We start from the raw sequence: 17770 nt of genomic DNA on the forward strand, positions 1-17770 counted from the left end.
TGTAGCTCTGGGTTGTTTTGCTGCTTATGATTTTCATTTGACATTTGTCTTAGGTGTTTTCTAATTGTTTTACATTCGTTATCAAACCATTTTTCAGAAACATTTAGTTTTTTGTTTCTGATGTTGCATTTCTTTGATTTTCTCAAATTTGCTTTTGATGCTGCTTTTTGGAATATGCAATTAATGTTTTGAGTAGCCGAATTGACACCTTCTTTATTGTTTTGGTATTGTGAGTTATTGAAGGCCTGTATAGAGTTCATCATTTCATTTGAGTTCAATGTTTCAATACATTTCTCTGTACTGTTTGGAGCCCTTTGTACGATTGGTTCATGTTGTAGAGTTTATTGGGCTGTTTTTTAAAAATAAGTATTGCTGGTTAATTTCTTCAGAAACACGTTGATCTGACTGTGATCTGACAATGGTGTCTGTGGTCTGACAGTGAATGCACTAATGTAGGAGGGGTCGATGTCAGGGATGTCATAATCGACTACACTTGTCCTGAGAGCTGAGCAGTAAGTAAACTGACCTAAAGAGTCCCCTCTGATTTTACCATTAAGCATGTATAGGCCTAAGGCTCGACAGAGATGCACTAACTCCTTCCCGTTTTTGTTCAGTATTTGGTCAGGACTGTTTCTATTATTAATAATAGGGCTACTGTACAAGAAGGGGTGTCCAAATATGTGGTGGTTACCTCCCGCATCGGTGTAGTCAGGCTCAGAACCAGTTCTCGCATTGAAATATCCACAAAGAAGCAATTTACACTCTGCCTGAATTTGAATGATTTCTGTATGGAGATTGTCAAAAAACTGATCATCATTATATGATGAATCTGAAGGAGGAGCATAAGCTGCACATATCTATACATTGTCACAATAGATTGTACCTTTGTTAAGTTTGGGCCAAATGTGCTAAGTCCTGCTTATGCCAAATGATTATTCCACCTGAGTCCTGGCCCCGTTTAGCATTTTTATGTTTGATTGATGGTAGTAAACTTTCTCTATAGCCTGAGGGACACTGAGTATCAATGTCTCCACCACACCATGTTTCCAGTAGGATTATGATGTCCTGTCCCTTGATGTTTTTAAGGAATTCTGGATTTGTTGTTTTAGAACCAAAATATGAAGCTGATAGTTAATGATCTCATTTATTATAAGTAATATCACTGGTTTGAGTAAAGTACATTGAAGAAAAAAAAAATATATATATATATACAGTGGGGAAAAAAAGTTTTTAGTCAGCCACCAATTGTGCAAGTTCTCCCACTTAAAAAGATGAGAGAGGCCTGTAATTTTCATCATAGATACACGTCAACTATGACAGACAAATTGAGATTTTTTTTCTCCAGAAAATCACATTGTAGGATTATTAATTAATTAATTTGCAAATTATGGTGGAAAATAAGTATTTGGTCACCTACAAACAAGCAAGATTTCTGGCTCTCACAGACCTGTAACTTCTTCTTTAAGAGGCTCATCTGTCCTCCACTCGTTACCTGTATTAATGGCACCTGTTTGAACTTGTTATCAGTATAAAAGACACCTGTCCACAACCTCAAACAGTCACACTCCAAACTCCACTATGGCCAAGACCAAAGAGCGGTCAAAGGACACCAGAAACAAAATTGTAGACCTGCACCAGGCTGGGAAGACTGAATCTGCAATAGGTAAGCAGCTTGGTTTGAAGAAATCAACTGTGGGAGCAATTATTAGGAAATGGAAGACATACAAGACCACTGATAATCTTCCTCGATCTGGGGCTCCACGCAAGATCTCACCCCGTGGGGTCAAAATGATCACAAGAACTGTGAGCAAAAATCCCAGAACCACACGGGGGGACCTAGTGAACGACCTGCAGAGAGCTGGGACCAAAGTAACAAAGCCTACCATCAGTAACACACTACGCCGCCAGGGACTCAAATCCTGCAGTGCCAGACGTGTCCCCCTGCTTAAGCCAGTACATGTCCAGGCCCGTCTGAAGTTTGCTAGAGTGCATTTGGATGATCCAGAAGAGGATTGGGAGAATGTCATATGGTCAGATGAAACCAAAATATAACTTTTTGGTAAAAACTCAACTCGTCGTGTTTGGAGGACAAAGAATGCTGAGTTGCATCCAAAGAACACCATACCTACTGTGAAGCATGGGGGTGGAAACATCATGCTTTGGGGCTGTTTTTCTGCAAAGGGACCAGGACGACTGATCCGTGTAAAGGAAAGAATGAATGGGGCCATGTATCGTGAGATTTTGAGTGAAAACCTCCTTCCCCATCAGCAAGGGCATTGAAGATGAAACGTGGCTGGGTCTTTCAGCATGACAATGATCCCAAACACACCGCCCGGGCAACGAAGGAGTGGCTTCGTAAGAAGCATTTCAAGGTCCTGGAGTGGCCTAGCCAGTCTCCAGATCTCAACCCCATAGAAAATCTTTGGAGGGAGTTGAAAGTCTGTGTTGCCCAGCGACAGCCCCAAAACATCACTGCTCTAGAGGAGATCTGCATGGAGGAATGGGCCAAAATACCAGCAACAGTGTGTGAAAACCTTGTGAAGACTTACAGAAAACGTTTGACCTGTGTCATTGCCAACAAAGGGTATATAACAAAGTATTGAGAAACTTTTGTTATTGACCAAATACTTATTTTCCACCATAATTTGCAAATAAATTCATTAAAAATCCTACAATGTGATTTTCTGGATTTTTTTTTCTAATTTTGTCTGTCATAGTTGACGTGTACCTATGATGAAAATTACAGGCCTCTCTCATCTTTTTAAGTGGGAGAACTTGCACAATTGGTGGCTGACTAAATACTTTTTTTCCCCACTGTATATATATATATACAGTACCAGTCAAAAGTTTGGACACACCTACTCATTCAAAAAATAGTAAAAATAAAGAAAAACCCTGAAATGAGTAGGTGTGTCCAAACGTTTGACTGGTACTGTATATATATATACAGTGGGGAAAAAAAGTATTTAGTCAGCCTCCAATTGTGCAAGTTCTCCCACTTAAAAATCTTGCTTGTTTGTAGGTGACCAAATACTTATTTTCCACCATAATTTGCAAATAAATTCAGATAAAATCCTACAATGTGATTTTCTGGAATTTTTTTTCTCATTTTGTCTGTCATAGTTGACGTGTACCTATGATGAAAATTACAGGCTTCTCTCATCTTTTTAAGTGGGAGAACTTGCACAATTGGTGGCTGACTAAATACTTTTCCCCCCCACTGTACATACATACATACATACATACATACATACATACATCTCCCCCATGAGATCCTCTCCAGGATACCGTCTCCAACTACACAGAAGTTACCTTACTTCCCCCAGTCCTCCCTCATGTGCTGCCCTTCTGGCAGCGTTATGGGCTTTGCACAGCTGGTGAGCAATCCGCCCTTAATTACTCACCAGTTCCCAATCAGCCCCAATTAGTCCTGTCCGGGGAGCCCGTCGAGACCTGGCACGTCCAGCAGATGGAGCCACCGCCTCGTGATGTATACTCCATCTGTTACCAGGCCTCGACGAGTCTCCCCCTGGTGGCTGACCTGGGGGGGAGGGGGGGGGGGACAAGAACCACCTGGTGACCCGATCGTTTGTGTCTTTTCCCCTGGCCATCCAGACCAGGGGAGCATGGTCCGTGACCAGGGTGAAGTGGGTACCTAACAGGTAGTACTTGAGAGTGTCTAGCGCCCACTTCACCGCCAGATACTCTTTCTCAACAATTGAGGGTTTTTTCTCTCTCGGTATCAGCTTTCGGCTGATGTACATGATGGGGTGCTCCTCCCCATCGTGTATCTGGGACAGAACGGCCCCTAGTCCCGTATCACATGCATCCGTCTGGACCACCATCGGCACCTGGAAATCGGGCATTACGAGAATCGGATGGGAGCACAGCGCTTCCTTCAGACGGCTGAACGCCGCTTCTGTCTCGTCCGTCCATTCCACTGTTTTCGGGAGGCGGGCCCTGGTTAGATCGGTGAGGGGGGAAGCTATAGCCACAAAGTTGGGGATAAACCGACTATAGTATCCTGCCAGTCCCAGGAAGGACTTGACCTGTATCTTGGTGTGTGGAACGGGCCAGTCACATACCGCGTGAACCTTCCTCTCCTGGGGCTTGACGTTCCCCCGTCCGATCAAATACCCCTGGTACTCCACTTCCTCGAACGCTAGCTTGCATTTCTTGGGGTTTGCGGTCAACCCGGCTTGTCTGAGCGCATCCAGCACCGCCTGGAGGCGCGTCAGGTGCTCCTCCCAACCTTGGCTGTGGATGATGATATCATCCAGATAGGCCGCTGCATACTGCTGGTGGGGTCGAAGCACCCTGTTCATCAGTCGCTGGAATGTGGGCGGGGCTCCGTGGAGACCGAACGGGAGCACCCGGTACTGGTACAGTCCGTCTGGTGTCGAGAACGCCATCTTCTGCCGGGAGGAGGCTGCCAATGGTACCTGCCAATATCCTTTGGTCAGGTCAAGGGTGCTGATGTACCGGGCCTTTTCCAATCGGTCGATTAGCTCGTCCAACCTCGGCATGGGGTATGCATCGAATACGCTTATGTCGTTCACACCCCGGAAATCAGTACAGAAGTGGAGGCTACCGTCCGGTTTGGGCACCAACACGATGAGGCTGCACCATGCACTGTGGGACTCTTCAACGACCCCCATCTGCAGCATAGCCTCCACTTCTTGTTTCAGGGCCTTCCGTCGGGTCTTCGGAATTCGATACAGCCTCTTTCTTACCGTTTCCCCGGGCCAGGTACGGATGTGGTGTTCAATGAGGGTCGTGCGGCCCTGCTTCTCGGGGAACACCGCCGTGTTCCGATCGACAAGCTCCCGGAGCTCTTGCTTCTGGGCCGGGTCGAGGTCCTCACTGCTCGGGACCACCACTGGTACCGTTGGTGTCCTGCGTCCCGACCATATCACGGCCAAGGCTGCCCTCTCATGCCACTTCTTCAACAGGTTCACGTGGTAAATCTGTTGAGGTTTCCGCCTCCCCGGTTGCCGTACGTGGTAGTTGACAGGTCCCAGTTTTTCGACCACCTCGAATGGTCCCATGTTGCCAGGAACTTACTTTCGGCCGTGGGGATCAACACCAACACCCTGTCTCCCACCTGGAATTCTCAGGGCTGGGCTCCCCGATTGTAGACCTGGGCTTGGGCGCGTTGGGCCTTCTCCATATGTTCCCTCATGACTGGCCATATGGCTGTCATCTGCTCCCGCATCGTCTCCACGTGCTCAACCACGCTGCGTAAGGGGGTCGGTTGGGCTTCCCACACCTCCTTGGCGAGGTCCAGTAGGCCACGTGGCCTCCTCCCGTAGAGGAGTTCAAACGGGGAAACCCAGTGGAGGATTGGGGTACTTCTCGGATTGAGAACATTAGGTGGGGTAGCAGCTGGTCCCAGTTCTTCCCGTCCTGCTCAATGACCTTCCGCAGCATCTGTTTGAGCGTTTTGTTAAAGCGCTTGACGAGCCCATCCGTCTGCGGGTGAAAAACGGAGGTCCGGATCTGCTTGATCTGCATGAGGGCACACAACTCTTTCATGAGGTGGGAAATAAACTCTGTACCTTGGTCTGTCAGGATCCCACCCGGCTAAAGAGGTGGAACAGCTCCCGGGCGATTCCCTTGGATAACGCCGCCCGTAGGGGAATGGCCTCGGGATACCGGGTGCCATTGTCTACTATTACCAATATGTACCTGTGTCCTCGTGCAGTCTTTACCAGGGGTCCCACTATGTCCATGGCGAAGCGTTCAAAGGGCACCCCGATGATCGGCAGGGGGACCAGAGGGTTTCGGAAGTGTGCTTTCGGGGCAGTGAGTTGACACTCCGGGCAGCTGCAACAGAAGTCTTCCACGGCCCTCCTCATCCCGGGCCAGTGGAACCGGGTGGCGACCCGTTCCCGGGTCTTCTCCATTCCCAGGTGCACCCCCAACAGGTGGGTGTGGGCCAGCTGAAGAGCGGTTCCTACGTACCGTCGGGCCAGCAACAATACCTCTCGAAATTCCCCTGTTGGCGTGACACCTGATACAAAAAGTTATTCTTAATTTGGTAATGGGGGTATCGCCAGTCACTCACCCCCGGAAGTAGCTGTCCATCCACCGCTATCACTTGGGCTGTGGCAGCTTTCAAATTCGGATCCTCCCACTGGGCCGTCCCGAATTGGCCCCTCAATTGGCCCCCAACGGGGGTCTCGACTGGCCCCTCGAAATCGAGAAGGGGGAGGCTGGGCTCCTCCTCCAGTGGTTCCCCAGGGGGTTTGGGTTCCGGCTCCCCCTCCGACTCCGACCCCGTAGAGTCAGGTTGGTTAACCGGTGGCATCCTGGCCGCACAGGCGAGGGGTCGTCCCCACTCTCTTCTTCTGCCGGCTCTTATCTTTTTTTTCAACTCGTGCCCCCATAGGGCAGTGAACAGCGGACAATCCAGTCCCACTAGGATAGGTACTGGCAGCTCTGGTACTGCACCCACCATCATCTGGCAGCTCCCTTGTGGTGTCACGATGTTGGTCCATACGGTGGGATCTCCCTACCCCGTTCGGTCTCCTTGTTCAGCAGGCTCGTGGTTACGAACGTAACCATGCTTCCAGAGTCTAATAGCGCTTCCGTGTCGTGTCCGTCAACCTTCACCGGGACCATGGGTGCAGTTGATTCATGGTGTGCCCAACAGGAGGTGACATAGTTCACGGCGTGATCCACCTGTTCTCCGGTGGTCGTTCCATCCCCTCGCACAGGTCGCCGACTCGTCCCGGCTCCCCCTCAGTAGGGCCTGAGTGTTCTGATGCATCTCCACTGCTTCCAGGAGGCCCTCCAAGGTCTGGGGCGCGCATAGGCTCACTGCCCTCTTCATGTCGTGGGGTAGCGCCCATACGAAGCGATCCAGGACCACTTTGTCGAGGAGGGAGAGGGTGGATACGTCGGTTAGGAGCCATGCCCTGGTGACGCGCAGAAGGTCGCTCATCTGGACTCGGGGGGATGCGTCGGGTACGGACCTCCAGTCGTGGAACCGTTGAGCCTGATGGGCCAGGCTGTACCCGTAGCGGCTGAGTATCTCCCGTTTGAGTCCGTCGTAGTTAGCTGCCTGTTCATCGTTCAGGTCCCAATATACCTTTTGGGCATTCCCAGAGAGGAACGGGGCCAGCAGACTTGCCCACTTCGGCATTGGCCATCCTTCCCGTAGCACTGTCCGTTCAGACGTACAGAAGTATGTTTCAATGTCATCGTCTTCCGTTAGCTTGATTAAAAACTGGTTGGGATGGGTTTCAGGAGACGCTCCTCCTTGCAGCTTCCTGACTTCCTCCACGAGGCGGATGTTTTGTAGTTGCTGTTCCTACAGCGTTCGTTCCTGAACCGCCTATTGTGCTTGTTGGGCCAAGACGAACTGAGCTATCAACTCGTCCATGCTGATGCTGGGTAAACGTCAACCCTGATCTGACCACGTTATCAAAGCGCCCGTATTCTCCACCACTTTGCAGATCAGGGGGTTGGGTCAAGACGTTTACACAGATCAGACACGGACAGAGTATGATTAGCTCAGTTTCAAGGGTGTTTATTAATAAAATAATCAAAAGAAAAGGTTAGGTCTCCCCCATGAGATCCTCTCCAGGATACCGTCTCCAACTACACAGAAGTTACCTTACTTACCCCAGTCCTCCCTCATGTGCTGCCCTTCTGGCAGCTTTATGGGCCTTGCACAGCTGGTGAGCAATCCGCCCTTAATTACTCACCAGCTCCCAATCAGCCCCAATTAGTCCTGTCCGGGGTGCCTGTCGAGACCTGGCACGTCCAACAGATGGAGCCACCGCCTCGTGATGTATACTCCATTTGTTACCAGGCCTCAACGAGTCTCCCCCTGTTGGCTGACCTGCTGTACGCCACAATATATATTTGCAACTCTGCCTAGAACACAGGACTGATGGTTGCTGATAATGGGCCACTGTACACCTATGTAGATATTCCATAAAAAATCTGCCGTTTCCAGCTACAATAGCCATTTACAACATTAACAATGTCTACACTGTATTTCTGATCAATTTGATGTTATTTTAATGGACGAAAAAATTGCTTTTCTATCGAAAACAAGGACATTTCTAAGTGACCCCAAACTTTTGAACGGTAGTGTATATATATATATATATATATATATATATATATATATATATATATATATATACAGTGAGGGAAAAAAGTATTTGATCCCCTGCTGATTTTGTACGTTTGCCCACTGACAAAGAAATTATCAGTCTATAATTTTAATGGTAGGTTTATTTGAACAGTGAGAGACAGAATAACAACAAAAAAATCCAGAAAAACGCATGTCAAAAATGTTATAAATTGATTAGCATTTTAATGAGGGAAATAAGTATTTGACCCCCTCTCAATAAGAAAGATTTCTGGCACCCAGGTGTCTTTTATACAGGTAACGAGCTGAGATTAGGAGCACAATCTTAAAGGGAGTGCTCCTAATCTCAGTTTGTTACCTGTATAAAAGACACCTGTCCACAGAAGCAATCAATCAATCAGATTCCAAACTCTCCACCATGGCCAAGACCAAAGAGCTCTTCAAGGATGTCAGGGACAAGATTGTAGACCTACACAAGGCTGGAATGGGCTACAAGACCATCGCCAAGCAGCTTGGTGAGAAGGTGACAACAGTTGGTGTGATTATTCGCCAATGGAAGAAACATAAAAGCACTGTCAATCTCCCTCGGCCTGGGGCTCCATGCAAGATCTCACTTCGTGGAGTTGCAATGATCATGAGAACAGTGAGGAATCAGCCCAGAACTACACGGGAGGATCTTGTCAATGATCTCAAGGCAGCTGGGACCATAGTCACCAAGAAAACAATTGGTAACACACTACGCCATGAAGGACTGAAATCCTGCAGCGCCCACAAGGTCCCCCTGCTCAAGAAAGCACATATACAGGCCCGTCTGAAGTTTGCCAATGAACATCTGAATGATTCAGTGGAGAACTGGGTGAAAGTGTTGTGGTCAGATGAGACCAAAATCGAGCTCTTTGGCATCAACTCAACTCGCCGTGTTTGGAGGAGGAGGAATACCGTCAAATCTTGGGTGAGAACCTCTTTCCCTCAGCCAGGGCATTGAAAATGGGTTGTGGATGGGTATTCCAGCATGACAATGACCCAAAACACACGGCCAAGGCAACAAAGGAGTGGCTCAAGAATAAGCACATTAAGGTCCTGGAATGGCCTAGCCAGTCTCCAGACCCTAATCCCATAGAAAATATGTGGAGGGAGCTGAAGGTTTGAGTTGCCAAACGTCAGCCTCGAAACGTTAATGACTTGGAGAATATCTGCAAAGAGGAGTGGGACAAAATCCCTCCTGAGATGTGCGCATACCTGGTCACCAACTACAAGAAATGTCTGACCTCTGTGATTGCCAACAAGGGTTTTGCCACCAAGTACTAAGTCATGTTTTGCAGAGGGGTCAAATACTTATTTCCCTCATTAAAATGCAAATACATTTATAACATTTTTGACATGCGTTTTTCTGGATTTTTTTGTTGTTATTCTGTCTCTCGCTGTTCAAATAAACCTACCATTAAAATTATAGACCGATCATGTCTTTGTCAGTGGGCAAACGTACAAAATCAGCAGGGGATCAAATACTTTTTTCCCTCACTGTATCAATCAATACAGTTCCATTATTGTATAAGTTGACTGTTTGATATGTGTTGCTCTGGTCAGCTTCTTCAAAAATACTGATCTGACAGCCTTGGCTGATGCCTCTCTTTTTTGAAAATGGAAATGGTTGCAAATAACCCTTTTCCATATGTGCCCTCATTTGGTATTAAATATTAAATTTGCTCTTGTTTTGCAACTGGTAAGATCTGCAAACAGGCATTCATGGTTCTGTCCCATCATCAAACCTTTGAAACTTTTCTTAGCTTTCTCCGTCTGGATGTCTGGTGGGTAAACAATTTCCATAGCAATGCTGGTGATGTTGGCTACAATGTTGCAATAGAAGCCTACCTTTTCCAAAACAGCGTTGTTTCTTGTATTATTGTCTCTAGTGTCTTTAGAGAACTGTTTTACCTTTATATCTTTTGTCTTCTGTCCTTCTTTTGTCTTTCAATTGTGCTGTTGACTAGCTTTTGTTTTGTAGCTAGCTAGCTAGCTTCTTTTAGGAGAGTCCCTAGCAACTGCTTAGCAACTGGTAAACAATCCAGCTAGCGAAGATAACTACAACATTTTATACAAATACAAATAGATATAAAAATATATACCTTTCTTTTATCTCTCTCTCGTTTTCTCTGTCTCTCTCTCTCTGTCTTGATCTCTCCCCACTCTCTTTCTCTCTCTCTCTTCCTGTCCTTCAGATTACCCAGTGATGATGTGCAGACAGTGTAGTTAGTTGCATTCCTCCTCCAGAAACTTGTGATCAAAGGTGTGTGAGAAGTGGTCTTGGCGTTGAGGGGAGCATTGGGATTCAGTACGGGGTACTAGCACCATGACTGCTGCTACTGTTTGTACTGAGCAAATGAGTCTGAGCTGTGAAGAGAAGAGAAGCCATACTCTCTCTCTCTCTCTCTCTCTCTCTCTCTCTCTCTCTCTCTCTCTCTCTCTCTCTCTCTGTCTGTCTGTCTGTCTGTCTGTCTGTCTGTCTCTCTGTCTCTCTGTATGTCTTTTTGTCTGTCTGTCTGTAAGACAATAAGAGCAGCCCATCTGTATTCTCGTTACAACACTCATCATATTATACTGAGATGTTGTATGTATGGGGGTTGGGTAGAGGGGAAGGATTGTTAAGCTCATTAGCTGTCTATATTTTTCTGTATACATGCCACTTTTTCAGTGTATTCTGTTTGGCTTGTCTCCAGATGCTCAATTCATCTCCAGTTCCTTTCATAGCGTACAGAGAAAAGAACCACTGCTCTATCTCTCTATCATTCTCCTCTAGGTCTGTTCCACCGTGCCATCATCCAGAGTGGCTCAGCCCTGTCCAGCTGGGCGGTCAACTACCAGCCCGTGAAGTACACCCGTCTGCTGTCTGAGAAGGTGGGCTGTAACGTTCTGGATACCCTGGACATGGTGGACTGTCTGAGGAAGAAGAGCGCCAGGGAGCTGGTGCAGCAGGACATCCAGCCAGCACGCTACCATGTAGCCTTCGGACCGGTTATAGATGGAGACGTCATACCTGATGATCCAGAGATCCTCATGGAGCAGGTGGGGGACCGCTGGGATGGTTTTGTTGCTTTGTTTGTTTGTTATTTGACTTTGTTTATTCGGTTTTTTACTTGAACAGATCAAGAGAAAAAACATACACACACAAACATCCCCATAATAGTAATTATGTAAAGTCAACTATATACATAACAACTGTAATCAAATTTAGGTCAAAGTCAGTTGTCACACAAAATAATGCATTTTCAACACATTTCGTTATTTCCACACAGGGAGAGTTCCTGAATTATGACATCATGCTGGGAGTCAACCAGGGGGAGGGGCTTCGCTTCGTGGACAACGTGGTCGACTCAGAGGACGGCATCTCCGGCAATGACTTTGACTTTTCCGTGTCGGACTTCGTTGACAGCCTCTACGGTTACCCAGAAGGCAAAGACACTCTGAGGGAGACCATCAAGTTCATGTACACGGACTGGGCAGACCGCGACAACCCCGAGACACGACGCAAGACGCTGGTCGCTCTGTTCACCGACCACCAGTGGGTGGAGCCGTCGGTGGTGACGGCGGACCTCCATGCCCGTTACGGCTCGCCAACGTACTTCTACGCCTTCTACCACCACTGCCAGAGTCTGATGAAGCCGGCCTGGTCGGACGCAGCCCACGGGGACGAGGTACCCTACGTGTTCGGGATCCCCATGATCGGACCCACAGACCTGTTCCCCTGTAACTTCTCCAAGAACGACATCATGCTCAGTGCTGTGGTGATGACCTACTGGACTAACTTCGCCAAGACTGGGTAAGGTTGCCCTGCTTTAGTACTTTCTATAAGAGGGGTATTAAAATCTTACCCTACAAGGTGCGGACTGCTTCTGGTTTTCTGTTCTACCTGATAATTAATTGTATCCACCTGGTGCCCCAGGTCTAAATCAGTCCCTAATTAGAGGGGAAGAATGTAAAAAGCAGTGGAACTGGTTTGAGGTCAGATTAGAATTATAGGGCTCAACAAGTTTCTGCCTTTGTTTAGTGTTATGCCTCACTGACTCTATCAGAGTCCTTAATATGACCATGATGTAGGAGGTGTCACTGACTCACTGACTCTATCAGAGCCTTTAATATTACCACCATGAAGTAATCAGTTGTAACAACAAAAATGTAATTTGACAATCCCCATTACCAGATAAATATTGATCTGGAGGAAGGATAGGTGGACGGGCTGTAATCATCCAATCTGCTTCCTGGTATTTACGAGTCTCTGCTCTCTGCTCTTTGCTCTACTCTCTACTCTCTACTCTCTACTCTCTGCTCTCTGCTCTCCTCTGCTCTCTGCTCTCTCCTCTGCTCTCTGCTCTCTCCTCTGCTCTCTGATCTCTGCTCTCTGCTCTCCTCTGCTCTCCTCTCTGCTCTCTGCTCTGCTCTCTCCTCTGCTCTCTGATCTCTACTCTGCTCTCTGCTCTCTCCTCTGCTCTCTGCTCTCCTCTCTGCTCTCTCCTCTGCTCTCTGATCTCTGCTCTCTGCTCTCTCCTCTGCTCTCCTCTCTGCTCTCTGCTCTGACCTCTCCTCTGCTCTCTCCTCTGCTCTCTGATCTCTACTCTGCGCTCTGCTCTCTGCTCTCCTCTCTGCTCTCCTCTCTGCTCTCTCCTCTGCTCTCTGCTCTCTCCTCTGCTCTCTCCTCTGCTCTCTCCTCTGCTCTCTGCTCTCTGCTCTCTCCTCTGCTCTCCTCTGCTCTCCTCTCTGCTCTCCTCTCTGCTATCTCATCTGCTCTCTGCTCTCCTCTCTGCTCTCTCCTATGCTCTCTGCTCTGCTCTCTGCTCTCTGCTCTCTCCTCTGCTCTCTGCTCTGTTCTCTGCTCTCTACTCTCTCCTCTGCTCTCTGCTCTCTCCTCTGCTCTCTGCTCTCTGCTCTCTGCTCTCTCCTCTGCTCTCTACTCTCTCCTCTGCTTTCTGCTCTCTGCTCTCTGCTCTCTGCTCTCTGCTCTCCTCTCTGCTCTCTCCTCTGCTCTCTCCTCTGCTCTGCTCTCTGCTCTCTGCTCTCTGCTCTCTGCTCTCTGCTCTCTCCTCTGCTCTCTCCTCTGCTCTCTGCTCTCTGCTCTCTACTCTCTGCTCTCTATTCTCTGCTCTCTGCTCTCTCCTCTGCTCTCTGATCTCTACTCTGCTCTCTGCTCTCTCCTCTGCTCTCTGCTCTCCTCTCTGCTCTCTCCTCTGCTCTCTGATCTCTGCTCTCTCCTCTGCTCTCCTCTCTGCTCTCTGCTCTCTCCTCTGCTCTCCTCTCTGCTCTCTGCTCTGCCCTCTCCTCTGCTCTCTCCTCTGCTCTCTGATCTCTACTCTGCTCTCTGCTCTCTCCTCTGCTCTCTGCTCTCCTCTCTGCTCTCCTCTCTGCTCTCTCCTCTGCTCTCTGCTCTCCCCTCTGCTCTCTCCTCTGCTCTCTCCTCTGCTCTCTGCTCTCTCCTCTGCTCTCCTCTGCTCTCCTCTCTGCTCTCTTCTCTGCTCTCTCATCTGCTCTCTGCTCTCCTCTCTGCTCTCTCCTCTGCTCTCTGCTCTGCTCTCTGCTCTCTCCTCTGCTCTCTGCTCTGTTCTCTGCTCTCTACTCTCTCCTCTGCTCTCTGCTCTCTCCTCTGCTCTCTGCTCTCTGCTCTCTCCTCTGCTCTCTGCTCTCTGCTCTCTCCTCTGCTCTCTGCTCTCTCCTCTGCTCTCTACTCTCTCCTCTGCTCTCTGCTCTCTGCTCTCTGCTCTCTGCTCTCCTCTCTGCTCTCTCCTCTGCTCTCTCCTCTGCTCTGCTCTCTGCTCTCTCCTCTGCTCTCTGCTCTCTGCTCTCTGCTCTCTACTCTCTGCTCTCTGCTCTCTGCTCTCTGCTCTGCTCTCTCCTCTGCTCTCTCCTCTGCTCTCTGCTCTCTGCTCTCTGCTCTCTGCTCTCTGCTCTCTGCTCTCCTCTCTGCTGTCTCCTCTGCTCTCTCCTCTGCTCTCTCCTCTGCTCTCTCCTCTCTGCTCTCTGCTCTCTGCTCTCTCCTCTGCTCTCTGCTCTCTGCTCTCTCCTCTGCTCTCTGCTCTCTCCTCTCTCCTCTAGTCTCTGCTCTCTGCTCTCTCCTCTGCTCTCTGCTCTCTCCTCTGCTCTCTGCTCTCTCCTCTGCTCTCTGCTCTCTCCTCTGCTCTCTGCTCTCTGCTCTCTCCTCTGCTCTCTGCTCTCTGCTCTCTCCTCTGCTCTCTGCTCTCTCCTCTGCTCTCTGCTCTCTCCTCTGCTCTCTGCTCTCTCCTCTGCTCTCTGCTCTCTGCTCTCTCCTCTGCTCTCTACTCTCTGCTCTCTCCTCTACTCTCTCCTCTCCTCTGCTCTCTCCTCTCTGCTCTCTGCTCTCTACTCTGCTCTCTGCTCTCTACAGTGATGTACTGAGCCGTCTTCACCACCCACTGGAGGGTGTGTGTGGGTGGGTGGGTGCTTGCGTGTGTTCATGCATGTGCCTGGGTGTGTGCGTCTGTGTCTGTGTGTGTGTGTGCGTGTGTGTGTGTGTGTGTGTGTGTGTGTGTGTGTGTGTGTGTGTGTGTGTGTGTGTGTGTGTGTGTGTGTGTGTGTGTGTGCGTGCGTGCGTTTCTTTGTGTGCGTGCATGTGTGTGTAAGGCATGGACCCGTGGTGCATGGTAATCTGTCTCTGTGAGGAGAGCGGGGTCTGAACTGACTAATAGTTATAGAACACTCCAGATGGACTTCTGCTGCTCTGCTGCTTCTCAAAGATCCTGCAAGGTCTCTGACTCACTGACGATCTGACTACACAGCTGTCACTGACTCTCTGACTACACAGCTGTCTCTGACTCTCTGACTACACAGCTGTCACTGACTCTCTGACTACACAGCTGTCTCTGACTCTCTGACTACACAGCTGTCACTGACCCTCTGACTACACAGCTGTCTCTGACCATCTGACTACACAGCTGTCACTGACTCTCTGACTACACCGCTGTCACTGACTCTGACTACACAGCTGTCACTGACTCTCTGACTACACAGCTGTCACTGACTCTCTGACTACACAGCTGTCTCTGACCCTCTGACTACACAGCTGTCACTGACCCTCTGACTACACAGCTGTCTCTGACCTTCTTCCTGGCCCTGTCTTTGGGTGTCAGTCTCTAAAGAGGATGCTGTAACATGTCTCTGTCTTTCTGGCCCTGTCTCTGGGTGTCAGTCTATAAAGAGGATGCTGTAACATGTCTCTGTCTTTCTGGCCCTGTCTCTGGGTGTCAGTCTATAAAGAAGATGCTGTAACATGTCTCTGTCTTTCTGGCCCTGTCTCTGGGTGTCAGTCTATAAAGAGGATGCTGTAACATGTCTCTGTCTTTCTGGCCCTGTCTCTGGGTGTCAGTCTATAAAGAAGATGCTGTAACATGTGTGACACCTTGTTAAGACACCCAGCATGCATGTCAACAGCCTGGATCACTCACGCCAAAGCCTTTCCTCCTCCCTCTCCCCTCCCTCCTCCCTCTCCCCTCCCTCCTCTCTCCCCCCTTCCCCCTCCCTCTCCCCTCCCTCCTCTCCCTTCCCTCCTCTCTCTCCCCTCCCTCCTCCCTCTCCCCTCCTCCCTCTCCCCTTTTTCCTCCCTCTCCCCTCCCTCTCCCCTCCCTCCTCTCTCTCCCCTCCCTCCTCCCTATCCCCTCCCTCCTCTCTCTCCCCTCCCTCCTCTCTCTCCCTCCCTCCTCCCTCTCCCCTCCCTCCTCTCCCTTCCCTCCTCTCTCTCCCCTCCCTCCTCCCTCTCCCCTCCTCCCTCTCCCCTCTCTCTCCCCTCCCTCTCCCCTCCATCCTCCCTCTCCCTTCCCTCCTCTCTCGCCCCTCCCTCTCCCCTCTCTCTCCCCTCCCTTCTCCCTCTCCCCTCACTCCTCTCTCTCCCCTCCCTCCTCTCTCTCCCTTCCCTCCTCTCCCTTCCCTCCTCTCTCTCCCCTCCCTCCTCCCTCTCCCCTCCTCCCTCTCCCCTCTCTCTCCCCTCCCTCTCCCCTCCATCCTCCCTCTCCCTTCCCTCCTCTCTCGCCCCTCCCTCTCCCCTCTCTCTCCCCTCCCTTCTCCCTCTCCCCTCACTCCTCTCTCTCCCCTCCCTCCTCTCTCTCCCTTCCCTCCTCTCTCTCCCCTCCCTCCACTCTCTCCCCTCCCTCTCCCCTCTCTCTCTCCCCTCCCTCCTCTCTCTCCCCTCCCTCCTCCCTCTCCCCTCCCTCCTCTCTCTCCCCTCCCTCTCCCCTCCCTCCTCTCTCTCCCCTCCCTCCTCTCTCGCCCTCCTCTCTCTCCCCTCCTCCTCTCTCTCCCTCCTCTCTCTCCCCTCCCTCCTCTCTCTCCCTCCTCCCTCTCCCCTCCCTCCATAGAGAGAGAGAGGGAGGGGGGAGAGAGGGGGAAGAGAGAGAGGAGGCTAACTGATAAATCTTCTTAGAGAGTGGTTTGTGAGGGGAGGGTTGTGTGTTATCCAGAGAGCCAGGGATGTAACTGAATCTCAGACACACCATGCTCTTCCTGTGATGTCTTTTATTCTGCTTCAACAATAATGTTTTTCTTTTTGAATGACTTGAATAAGTGACAGAGCATGTTGTCAAACCACCCTAACCCCCACCTCCCTAAAGAAACCCATAGCAGCCCATTTCCTATCTCCCCATACCCCACATAGCTATACAGACAATCACAAAAGGCCAAACATTATTAAATTACTATTATACATACATTACAACATCAAAGGTGTGTCTTCCTGTTTCCTGTGTTGTCTGTCTGGGTCTGGTGATTATTTCCTGCTTCCTGTGTTGTCTGTCTGGGGCTGGTGATTACTTCCTGCTTCCTGTGTTGTCTGTCTGGGGCTGGTGATTACTTCCTGCTTCCTGTGTTGTCTGTCTGTGGCTGGTGATTTCTTCCTGCTTCTACTGTGTCTGTGTGACATGCAGCTCACGCTGTGTATGTGTTTGTGTGTGTGACTGGCTAGGTAGTTAGAAATCACAACACTGTGGAGCATAGATTTCTCTCTCTCTCTCTATTGCTCTCTCTCTTTCTCTCTCTCAGGTCCCTCTTTCTAGTCTCCTAAGGGAACTCTGAGAACGTAGTGGAGGGAGGTGAATCAACTCTCCACTTAGGAAACCTAACTACATACTTGTTTAACATTCTTAAGGAATCTGAGAGAGATTAACTCTATAGTGCAGACATATGCTCTGGCTTAGTTTAACACATTAGCATTGATTGTTTTTTAGTCACAGTGGTAAATGGTGCACATTTACCCACGCCTCTATGAAGACATTTAAGGGATAGTTCAGTGATGTTACGTATTTTAATATTTGTTTTCTTACCTTGAAAGGAGACTAGAAACAAATGTCTTTAATATGTCAAATCGCTGAACTATCCCTTTAAAGGATCTGTGATTTCTACATGTTGTTGTTTTTTGTTGTTGTTTTTCTTTGGTAAAGGACCGACCTTCCTGGTGAGGTTAATGAAGTGATGTCACCAACCATTACTCTCAGAGCACCATTTGACCTCCACAACCAACCGCTTGACCTCTTCCACTGGCTTTCTGATAATTACAGCATCTATCCACCTCTCCCCTCTTCTCTCATCTCCCTCTCTTCCCTCGTCTCTCCTCTCATCTTCATATTTTCCTCTCCTCTCTGCCTCTCCTGTTATCCCATCTCCCCCCTCTCC

At 49.3% G+C, this 17770-nt stretch overlaps 1 protein-coding gene across 1 annotated transcript; it reads left to right on the forward strand.

Moving 5' to 3' along the window:
• Window positions 1-10457: 10457 nt before the first annotated feature.
• On the forward strand, window positions 10458-11928 carry LOC311116259 (neuroligin-3-like; the record flags this gene model as incomplete). Its single annotated transcript, XM_084191367.1, has 3 exons — window positions 10458-10476; window positions 10905-11170; window positions 11401-11928. 3 exons carry the CDS (start codon window positions 10458-10460, stop codon window positions 11926-11928), a joined length of 813 nt encoding a protein of 270 aa, XP_084047493.1.
• Between the last annotated feature and the right edge of the window lie 5842 nt (window positions 11929-17770).

The sequence above is a fragment of the Coregonus lavaretus genome (genome assembly GCF_964263955.1).
Source record: "Coregonus lavaretus genome assembly, contig: HAP1_SCAFFOLD_6099, whole genome shotgun sequence".
Taxonomy (NCBI): domain Eukaryota; kingdom Metazoa; phylum Chordata; class Actinopteri; order Salmoniformes; family Salmonidae; genus Coregonus; species Coregonus lavaretus.